This window comes from Lampetra fluviatilis, chromosome 30 (genome assembly GCF_964198595.1).
Source record: "Lampetra fluviatilis chromosome 30, kcLamFluv1.1, whole genome shotgun sequence".
In the NCBI taxonomy this organism is placed as follows: Eukaryota; Metazoa; Chordata; class Hyperoartia; order Petromyzontiformes; family Petromyzontidae; genus Lampetra; species Lampetra fluviatilis.
Window position 1 is genome coordinate 12,453,871 of NC_136304.1, and position 12,175 is coordinate 12,466,045.

Here is a 12,175-nt window from a genome sequence, read left to right on the forward strand (position 1 = left end):
TTGTTGAAGTGCCAAAGTGCTGCGAGTTACTTTTCAGGAGCCAACTCTTATTTTGAAATTTTGGTCGTTCCATTTAGCACATTTCCCCTCTCCTTCCTGCCATGAATTAGAACGCTCCTATCAGCCATTTCTCTCTCATCCACCGAGACGGGGAAGATCTGTGATGTCACCCGCATGTGGCAGCGTTACGCAGTGTGCCTGCTGACGTCACGCACCCCCCCCCCACCCTCCGCGTAGGCCGTGTATTAATCCAAGACGAGAATCCAAGTCTCGGGTGAAGCCGGGTAGTAAAGCTAGTCAACGATAAAAAATGGACTGGATATCATAAAACTCCATCATCAGGGGACTTTGCGAGAAATTCAGAAAATTGCGTCGCGAGCTTTAATCACGCGTCTTATACGGTCTGGACAGGGAAACCAGGGGACCTTGTGTTGTGTGAGGGGCACAATGCAGCACACTGGACGAGTTGGACAAGAAGCTGGTGTGAGCAGAAAATTTACTTCGCCATTTAAATCTAAACTGCTATTATTTCACTGACCACCCATGATGTAATCTATGGCTACACTTAATTTGCTAAGGGCAACAGGAATATTTAAAAATAAATCAATCATCACACAAAGACCTGACATCTATTTTGATGTATACATTGCTGCCTGCTCAAGCCTATCCATCCCATGAATGAGTGGTGTTTCAAGTCACTTTTAATTTGCAAGCATTAAGGTTTGAGATGTGCTTTTCTAAAGTTACATTTCCAGTGAAAAATGGCTCCTTCTTTAAAATATTTTTTGTGTATTTGCTTAAAGGAAATTGATAACCAAACTGAACCCATACCCCCCACTGTGTAACCTCCAGTAAATGCAGCACACGGCAGATGCGAGGGGAAGGCCAGGTCAGGCCATCGCCGAGACGGAATCTCTAAACTGTGGTTGGCGCAGCGGTGGGTTGCGCAGAGCCTACGGGTGGCTCCGCGTGGCCACTCCATAAACACCACCGGCGAGGCATAAACAATCCTGAAACCGAGCGCACTCCACTCCCCTTTTCACAGCCGCTCTTGCGAAACCCGACCCTGCCACAAAGTGACCCGTCCGTGTACCTTGGTACCCCAAACAAAATTACCGCTTCTCTCACTCGGTTGCCCCCGCTAGAATTAGAGAGGTGCCATTACTACGGGTGGCGGTTAAGAAAATAAGCGTCCGCGACAGGTGCAGGAGCCAAGCACCTGCCAGACGGTATGAGCCACGCGCGAGCGAGCGAACGGGCAGAGGTGTGCGGACACCTGCCAGGAGCGGCTGCGACGACAACGCTGCCTGCTAACGTCACGGCCGTGACACCTGCCGACACCGTGAGGTCATGCCCCTGCCCGGTCATGCCCCCGCCCCCCCCGCCAAGCATCGAAAACAAACCTGGGAGGGAGACTGTGGTCTTAACACAAGTAATTCCAAAAGACACCTGGGCAGGCAACTGCAACAGCAATCCGTCGTGGAACCCTGGGCTAGCTTACCAGTCAATCTCATTACATTTACATTGTAAAAAACAATATCACCAACTGTAGCTCATCTGTATCTTTGGCTCTGTAGCAGAAACCAAAACCCAACATTGATTATGATGTGTATACATTTTTGTCTTGCTCAAGCCGAAGCAAGCCATGAGAGAAACATAATTTAATGAAGGCTACTCTGAATGGGTTTTGAGAAGGTAAACAGGATGAGAACACAGACAACTCAAACAATAAACAATGACGCTCTTGGAAGCTGCACCACGTTAAGTTTAAATGCAGTGCTGAGAGCGTTCAGTGAGCGTTTAGCCCAACGGCGAGCGAGCTTCGGCTCTTTTAACCTGCCAGCTGCTTTGTGCAATGGTGTTCACGAAACACTCAAAAAAATTATAAAGATTAGCTATCTACGTTGATATCACCAGTCATCTTTCCTGGAAGAAGTGGCCTCAAAACAGGCTCTTCATAATATTAATAGGCGTGTGTGTGTTTATTTTTGAGTGCATCTGATTGATGAAGGTGAAGTCTAAACAGCCGACAATGTAAGCCCGCGTTATCTGGCGAGCTTCCCGCTCCCGCAAATCATAATGTGATAGAATCGCCGGCGTGCACCCGCACTATTGTGACATTAGCACATTACGATTGATTACAACGGCTATGTGGTATGATAACATTGAGCCACGTACAATTAATACATTTTGTCGACCTTTTGAACTTTTAATTACATAAACATTTAAAATTGACCTATGCAATCATGATCCATTAACAGACCAGGTGCTGCTCATAACATTTGCTGTAGGACTGCATTGATAATGACACGCAAACAGACACAGCCACACACACACTCACGCAAACTTAGCACACGGCCAAGATGACACACAAGGCAGGTGTGACAACCTGTCCCTAATCAAGGCACAGTGCCGGTCTTATTTACCAAGATTAGCATTACCACACACTTGGAGAGTCATGCATCTCCTTTAAAACGTGTTTAAAACTTGGCAGATACTTGGAGAACGGCAGACTTCAGAGCAGCCAATAAAAATTAATTGGGCAAATGTGTATTTACAGACGCAGACAAAGGCATCTTTTACAGGGCAGAGAAAATGCCGAAGCATTTAAATTTATAATTTTATTTGATCAACAAATAATATCAGAAAGCTCCTATTAACACTGCCATGGCACACTATGGGTCACATGGCGAGTACTTGACCAAGGTGTGTGTTGATATAGTTGATGCCCAGGACTGCTTCAGATACAATTCTGCACTGCTGTGCACATCCAAGAACAAAACATGCACCTCTGGCAATGTAGCACATATCCAACATGGACCCCAACAGCGACCCAACTGAATCCCATCCTGGCTTCTCGCTACCACGTAAACTCTGGACCACGGCGAATCGTCGCATTCGGACACCTGTCGCACGGTCGGTGCGCCCCCTTCTTCTACATGAGTGGAGGACAAAAGAGAGGTCCCACCTGCGACTTCGGAGAGGAGCAAATGATGGGAGCGTGCGGTCACCCTGCTGGTGGCCCACGGAGACCATTTAGCGACATCACAAAAGCAATTCATCAGTTCGCAGCCACCAGCGCTGTCGGATGGCGACAGAACCCAGACATTGATTCATAACGTTTTTGCCGTTCCAAAAATCAGTTGCTTATCTCTGTTACAGGCTGCGCGAAAGCAAAAAAATTTAGCCACAACACTGACACCCACGCGACATGTAACACACTCCTCTGTGTAACGTAGGTTCATAAATGCATATGCTAGAGCCAGTAATGCAGACTGCATCGTTTAAAACGTTTCCGATCACAGGCGAGCAACAAACAGCACTCTCAAAGTTGTAATAGATAAGAGTTTAACACATCTCTTAAAATTGAGCATTAGAACTTGGGAAAGAGACGACTAACAATTATATATTTTTAACCAACTAAGGCCCACTGAGCTATTAAAGCTCAGTGGGCCATAAGTGGAGCAGTGCTAGGGAAGATACAAAGAGCAGAAAGAGTGGACTAGCCCCATTGTGTGTGTGTAGACAGAGCAATCGTGCTGGGTTCAATCGTTTAATTCCATCTTACAGTCGATAATGTTGTGGGAGCACGCCATCTGCTGGAAAATGGTTATTAATGACCTCAATACGTAAAGTAGGCCATTGTATGCAAATGTAATAACAAATCATTGGCAATAACAATGTAGGCACAGCAGGCGTTGGCAAAGCCACGAGTCACTCACCCTTTGCCTAAACCGAAGCAGGGGAATTTTAATATGCGTGATGTGCACATTAAGTGTACACACAGCATGACTTGGATGCACGTAGTGGACACAATTTTGAGGATGAGGCAGGCAATGACACAATAAACAACGCAATGAAAAGGAGAGATGAGTATTGAGTATACATTAATGACTACATTGAATTTTGTAAAAAGAATTATACTTTGGACCAACTAATACGCACCTGGGCAGAGCAAAGATTCAACAGCAAACACACAGTGATACGAGCCAGGTGACCGGAGTTTCACTCCCGGCCATGGCTGGTATCAGTGGCGATGTCTGAAACGGACCTGGGCCCTCCCATTTAGTCAACACGTAAAATATGGTCAAAAATACCGACGAGCAAAATGGCAAGGGAAGGCTGTCAACCAGCAGTGGATAAACAAACGAGTGTAAATTATTAACAAAATTAATTATCATGCACAATGCCTTAGGATTGAGAAATAAATTAGGAATGGAGCAACAAAGTCATATCCTGTATTAAATCCTGCAGCAAACAGCATAATTAATCTTAGGAAAATCGCACGTTTCTACGAATGCTGCTCAACCTATTCGAACGCGGCTGCCAATGCATGTATGTATGTACGTTGAACTTCTTTCGCACTGTATGTAGCCGATCGTGCCAATCGGAGGTACACGAATCGACCTTGAGGCCTCCCCGTGGCAGGCCACCTCGAGGCAAGGGTGGAAGTGTCGAGTCTCACCTTGGGGAGGTAACCGAGCAGGAAGGAGGGCACGTCCGAGCGCTGGCATTCGCGCAGCACGGTGGAGGCCGTTCGGCGCGAGCGCACGGCCTGGCGCACGTGGCTCAGCACGTGGCTCGCGTGAGCGGTGAACACCAGCTCCTGTATGGCACAGGCAGAGGACGACAAGTCACCCCCCCATCCAAGTGCTTCTCGAGCTCTCTCGCCTCCTCTCCCCGAGCGACGCTTTCCGAGCCGAGCCGTGCTCTTGCTCCGATGAGCAATGAGGCCCGGGGTGGTCCTGCAAGCAACCGTTAAGTAGGCCCGGACAACCGGCGCCAGGCACGGGCCTGTGCTGTGTATTGCAGTGGCCATTCGTTCAACAGCGGAGGCAGCAAAGATGATTGGATATGGCCTCAATGTGGCGAGATGTTAGATATCTCGCCTGATATACGGGAGGTCGTGGGTTCGATCCAGACCATGACGCCTGTATATTTGGAGTTTGCATGCTCTCCCTGTGGTCCCGTGGATTTTTCTCCGGATTCTCCGTTTTTTCATTCCACATTTAGAAACATGCGTTTAGAGTATTTGGCTGCTATAAATGTCCACTTGATAAGCCACTTCGTTGGGCTATCATTACTGGGCAGGTCGCTTCTGTAAAAGAGCTATATAGCTCAGTGGGCCTTACCTGGTAAAATAAAAAAGTTATAGTTTTTATAGTTTATACTTTTAGCCACCTAGCTTGCTAGCTTTCTTTACCTAACAGCAGCAAAAAAAACTTAACCCGATTTTAGATGTCTCCAACAACCAGCTATCAACCTACACCACACTCAAAATGGGCAGAGTGAACACTATCCAGTTGAGATGCTATTAAAGACAAGATGGTAGGTAAGAAGGCACCCTGCAACTCATGATAACAAGAAAATCACCAATTATGCTGTGTTGATCGATCACTGGAAATGCACTTCCATAAATAGGATGAGATTCAAATATTCCTTTTCATTCAATGTCCCTTTTGCATTCAATTGCAGTAAACGTGCTGCTACTTCCAAACGCAACATACGAAATAAATCTGCAACTGAATGCAATCTTGTCACCTGGCCCTTATTTGTATTTTTACTTTCAAGAAATAAATCCCGTTCACACAAAAATCGTTAGCACGGAGACCGTGGCACTGTTCCTCAAGCTGCGTCTCTCCATGTACAGAGCGTGCAAACTGGCCGAGTGAATTCAAGCTGTGGACCAACTGGCCAGCCGGAGGGCAGCCGCCCACAGCTGACAAGCTAAGGACACAACAGAGCTTGCCCCACTAATTCTGCAGAGACTTTGCTTTGGTTTTGCTCAATCTGATTGCATCCATGCACAAGCTGCTCCACTATTCACGCCAAATAGGCATCTGATCCTATTGTAGACAAAGGGCCCAGCTGTCAAATCATTTGGCCCTTATATAACAAAGTAGAGTTAAATTAAACAATAATGCGCTACGTAATTAAAGTAAACTATCACACCAAAGTGCAAACACAATTAGTGACAATAGGTTTTTTTTAAAGCTGAAAATGTTTACAACTACAATCTGTCAAAATATATACTGTATTATAAACGAAATAACTTACATTTTTTTCTCCATTAAAATTAAATACAACTTTCAACGCTCCATAACCTTTGAAAAACACTTTACCAATAGTACAGGCCAGTACTAAATTATAATCGGACTTGATTTGGAGCTTTCGTGACTGCAGGAATTACTCTTTGGTTCTTTCGGTAAAGTCACGTAGAAAGAAAATAATTATTAAATAATAGCATCCGACGTTTCAATTGCAACACAAGCAATCATCATTGGGTACAAATGAAAGAGAAAAGAAACCTAGTAAACTTAGAAATATAATGCAATACAACACAGAGAGTCGGCTAACATAACAGTCAACACCCTACCTGATTGATTACGTTCTTCCAAAGATTGCTAAATTTGAGAGAGAGACAAAACACAGACACGGAGACACAGACAGACACATAAGCAGAGAGAGATAACACAGAGACACACAAAGAGAGACACACACAGAGACATACAGAGAGAGACACACACATAGGCACACAGAGAAACAACGCCTCTGTGTCGAGGCCTTAAATAAATAGAGAGGGGGCAGAGAGAGGGGGGGTAGAAAAATTAGCATGTCAACGAGAGATTTGGAGCTTTCGTGACTGCAGGAAATAATAGAGCAACAACACGAGGACACACAGAGACAGAGAACACACTTAATCAAACAAACTTAGTAAAATTTGGAAATGTAATGCAATGCAACACAGAGAGTCAGTCAACACACAATTAACGCATAGCCTGGTTGATTACGTTCTTTTGTCCCACCCCTCCTCCTGAAGTCACTTCAATGGGACTCACTCTGGTCATACTTTTTACATGCCCTGAAAAAGAGTGCTCACAGCATGTCAAACCTACATCATTTGTAAATCTCCGAGCAGGAATAAATCAGTAACTGGGCTGACACTGGAAACAACTCATTAAGCACTAGAGAATTATGGGTATGAAAATATGCATCTGTATCGATGTAAAATTACAATTATATTTAATCAGCCCAAGTGCCTTTAGGACTGTTATTCGGCCATATTTATTTAAGCAACTATACCAATGTGCAAGCTTGGAATTCTGGACTAGTTTACTTGCTTATTCAAAAGCTGCTGGGTAACATTAATCGGTTGATGAACAAAAAAATAAAACTTTTATGTGAAAAGACAAGACTGTTGTTGATTTGAGGTTCGAAAGCCTGGTTAATCACAAGTGGCGGCCCAGATTCAAACACAGAATCTGAGCAGTGCGGTTCACTGTAACGTGGCATTAGCCTTCGATGGCTAATGCCACGTTTATCAAAGACAACAATAACGACAGAAGAACAAAAATAATATGTGCACAAGTTAATGACGTCAGTGCCAGTTTCTTGAAATCATTCCCATAAAACTACCAGTGCCTGTGACTACAGATCCACACACGGACCTCAAGTGTGCACTTAGGAAGCTCATTGATATGTAGGCATTATTCCGAATACGACGCCCACTGTGATTGCATCAAGCAACCTGTGGTGGCCCTGTCCAGAGCCAGAGCCTCCTCAAAAGGCTTCCTCTATCTATCAGAGGTGGGGGGCCCCCAGGGAGCACTCAGGGGGTGGGGAGGCGCAGTTGGGCCGGCCGTTAATCAGTACGGAGAGTCGGCCGCCACGCGGGTGTCAGCTCACAAGCTTTCTGGAACGCGCCTCCCAATGGTCGGGCCACCCGTGCGTGCGGCTGTGGGAGCTGTGAAGGGGCTTGTATCTGGGGCCATTGCAATAAAGTTCATTGCATGGCTTCCGGTGCAGAGCGATGCCGCTATTCGATGGACAACATTAAATCGGCTGCTGCCGCTTTTAACAATTGCTTCATCTCTTGGAAAAAAACAGGGACTGTGCCGCCTCCAAATTACCACCATCATGACATTCCCTGGGCAAAGTGGAGGCGTGCAGGTTAGGAGTGTCTGTGCTACTTGGGAGCGCAAAGCGCCGGTTACTGTTGTGGTATTGTACTGTATTCGATTATAAATGTAATTACTCACACAAAACATGATCTCCCATGGAATACCTGCTGCAATTTGGCTCATATCACTACACGAAGATATGAATAAGTGCATTACGTAAATAAATGGTTATGAGCAGGCAAATATGGAAAAGAATAAACTATCGATATCAACACAAGTTCAAGAGGCCGTCACGGCTACTGCAATTGCAGCCATCACCCCCTGGGCATTGTTTTAGTGGGCACTGCCACCCATTGACAAACCAGACTCTTACCTGTAACACGGGGCTGCTTTTTACACCGGGCATCGAGGTAACTCTCTGGGGAGAGAGCAGCAGCGCACGCGAATGCAGGTACGGCACGCGAGCCACCTCCTCTGGCCAAGCCTGCTCGTACTGCAGCCGGTACGAGGCCTTCATGGCAAGGAACACGGCCAACCACCTACAGGTAGGCAGGCAGGAGCGCACCGGGAAACACACACACACATCACTACGGTTCACTTGCTGCAAGGCGAAGCAGCAAACAGCATGGAGCCTGAATTGGCCGACAAAATGTCAGTGTTGAGATGGCATTTTAGTAGGACCAGGAGGATACTTGTGCCGAATTCATGGAATGCAAATTCGTTATTTTATGCTGCGGCCTCATTCATGCAAATTGCAACCTCAAAGCACTGTGCACAATGTGCAACATGCGCAGTTTACAAATGGAGGCACGGGAAACCGCAGGCAAGGCAGAGCCAGAACCGGAGACAAACAACTGCCCGAGCCCTGTGGTCTGTGAGTAGGGGGGGCGGTACTTGCCATGCATAATCACAATTGCTTAACGTGTGGGTTCATTTTCTGATTTGGCAAATGTGGACCACGACGCAAGCACACAATGCCAGTCTCATGCTAAAGATGTCAAAGAACCTTGAACGTCAACCATGAAGCAGGCAACGTGTACTCTATGATTAATACACCTGAAGTAGCAGCCAGGGTGGCCGCTGGATTCGAACTTCGAACCATTGCAACAAGCGGCGAATGCGCACTGTCACCGCCTGGATTAACATTGATATCTTTCTAACAGTGTTTGATCTATGGGATTCCACAAGAAAATAAAGGGAGGAAGTGAAACAAAGAAAATGATACTGATAACAAGTCAAACGCTTGAAATTTGTTTTAATTGACAGAAAGCTTAACACAACTGCTACTATAAAAAACGTGAAAATTTAATTTTACTGGTTAAGAATCAAATCCAAGTGTATTTTTTTACATTTCTGGGCTAAACCTCGATATGTTTTGATAATAATGTTTTGGTCATTTAAAAGCTCCAGTCTCATAATTGGTCCGAGAGGCCTTGGTCCGAGAAGCTTTGTACTACAAACAATATATGATAAAGATGAGCTACGCCTGGCACTCGGCCTGCCCCAACTAATCTGTAGTAAGTGCCCGTGGCAATGGGTAGAGGAGGCTTTACCTGACCAGCAGCCCCTGCAGCATGAGGTTAGACAGCTCGGCCGGAGAGGTGTCCACAAAGCGCAAGAAGGAGAAGGAACTGTTGTTGCTGCCGCCTGCACACAGAGGTGATGATATATTTTATTATACAATGCGATTCGTGCAAATTGCATCTCAAATACACTGTAAAATTTGTAACATGCACATATTTTGCAGGGAGGCCTGCGTGGAAAAACCGTAAACAGGCAGCCAGAACAGGAGCCAACAATTTCCCAAGCTCTCTATTCCTATATTGGGAGTTTTGTCTCACTCCATTAATGGGTGATTGTACATTTCCCGCACAACTCCCTGCCACCGGCCAGCACGGTCCAAGAAAAGAATAACAGAACTCCTCAGTCGGATGTACGCATGGTGATAATGTGCAGCATGAACATTGGGGTGCACACTGTATGTGAACATGTATGTCTCTCCACTCGGCACAATGTGCAGCCTATTTTTGGATCATCGTAAATGCATCCTGCGTCACAAGTTTTTTTTGTTCAACCTAACCCTAACTCCAAAGAGACCAGGATGAGTTTAATTTCAAAAGCGATCAGGGGTATCAGTCTGCCAGTGGGAGGGGGGGGGGGAGTGATAATGATATGTATAACAGCAATTGAGTAGTTTGCATGTAATCTTTGAATTTGGAAAAAAATGTAACCCAAATGCCAGCACACAATGGCCTACTTTTACAAATGACATGGAATAACGGAGAGAAGAGAACCACTGATGCAGTAAACAAAGAGGTGACTGGGTCGTCCATGAGTCGGAGAAATGAAAAGGCGCTACCGAGATCGACGATTCAAGTAGAGGTATCCACCCATCATTACACTGGATTCTCAGCAATGGTGCATTGTGTGCCGATGGTCTTAGTTTGGCCACAAACTGACGTTACAAAACAACAGATTTAAGTTTGATTGTGTGTGCACTTAATCTGGCAAATATTCCAGCTGTTGTTTTGTTTTACATGCGATAAGAAAGTCTACAGCTCGGCATGTGTGAAAGTGCAGCAATCGTAATATTGATAACAAGTCATTTGAACGGATCTCATAAGTAGTTCTACAATATCTCCTTCTGCAGGCCATTCTCTTATAAAAGGTGATGCACAGCTCAGCAAGAATGCCAAATGGAGAATTATTTGTTCATTACATTATGCCGATTGCACAATGGGAATACAATTTGCGAAAAAATAAAATATTGACAAGCTCATGCCAATCCATGCTGTGCTAAGACTTCAATATTGGCCAAATAATAACAGAGTCGAGAGGGTGGGTTTTGGTGGAAAAACATGAAAATCAAGTCTGAAGACCACACAGTATTTCTTACACGAGATGCTTTGAGTGAGCATCTTTTAAATGGTTCGTGCTGTAAAGCAACGAGGCCAATGCATCTTCTGTTTTAACACAGCGACTATCAGCACACTGATTTCCAGTTGCTGTCACACAGCCATGTCCCCTGCTAACACCCATATATATAAGTAGCTGTCCTCTTAACATTTCGGTACATGCCTCTTATGCCAAACTGCAACACAGGCATAACTGATTTAAGCGATTATTACATATGCTAAGCTTGTAGCTACCAACAACGTTGGCTTTACATACTCATTCGTTGATATAACATCGGCATATATGTTTGAATCAATTCTCTTTGGTTCTTTCGGTAAAGTCACGTAGGATTAAAATAAAAGAAATTTAAAAATAAAATACATTTTATACCTACATGACTTTACCGAAATAACCAAAGAGTATGGATCCCTGCAGTCACAAAAACTTCAAATCTAGATTGTTTAAATCAAGTTGAGGTTTTAGGAAATAGCTTGCAAGGCCAGCCTAGTAGATAGATGCTTCTCTTCTCAGGCCATGTTAACGATTAATTGTGTTTGAGCTATGCCTGTACATCCCTGCCAAAGCGTATGCATTATTTTTCCACAACAATTGTGCACACGGATTGCTGTCGGCCCAGTTGCAAGGCCCTGTCTACATTGGTTATCTAGTTTTATAGTGAAAACACAATACAGGCAGGGCTATGGCAATAAAAGCCATAGGCAATGCTGGTGTATTTTCACTGGGTGTTTTAACAGCCATTGCTACCTGGTAGGTTATTAATATGGGCAGTTATATCACCTCCGTGTACATAGCACAATCTGTTTTACAAAAATGTTCCAGACAGTGCTTTATGATCCCTGGCGTGCGCGCGTAAGTTATGGCACACCCACTCGGGAAGGGTGCACGCTGCAAAAGAACACACCTATTCAGAAAACGTGCGGCCTTTGTTCGAACTGAAGACAAATAATCTTTTGTTTGTTTTGCTTTTATCAAGAAGCGAAATCTAATAATAAGAAACGCAGCACTGTAGAGTGGAAGGGCTCAACGCGAACGTGTGTGTGGTTGATCGCGTTAAAACACAAATATCCTGCTGATGAGGGCACTCGCACACAACACTGCCATCGGCCCCTGCTCCCTTTCCCAGCGCGTAAGTCATACACGCCATCTGGAGCTGCCATAACAGGAAGCCCCCGCCTGCCTGCCAGGCCTCTCCTGCTAGTGGGAATGCGCTTTCCAGACGGGGGCCACACTTTGAAGCCACGGGGAGGGCGGCCCGCCGCGGATATCCTGGTTGTAACACGAGCAACGCGAGCGTGCTCCGCTGCACAACAACCCGGGCCCGCCTGCGTCTGCCCCGCGTGCCCACGGAGCGAGTGCTC

General features: G+C 45.4%; 1 protein-coding gene across 2 annotated transcripts in view; it reads right to left on the reverse strand.

Annotated features, from left to right (window-relative positions):
- INO80 (INO80 complex ATPase subunit) overlaps positions 1-12,175 on the reverse strand; it is a 99,274-nt gene that overhangs the window by 33,886 nt on the left and 53,213 nt on the right. For both annotated transcript variants that reach the window (XM_078870646.1, XM_078870647.1), the window contains exons 24-26: positions 9,455-9,548; positions 8,275-8,440; positions 4,466-4,606 (exon numbers count right to left, since the gene is read on the reverse strand). In XM_078870646.1, coding sequence (XP_078726772.1) covers positions 4,466-4,606; positions 8,275-8,440; positions 9,455-9,548 — 401 coding nt within the window. The remainder of the gene's footprint in view (positions 1-4,465; positions 4,607-8,274; positions 8,441-9,454; positions 9,549-12,175) is intronic.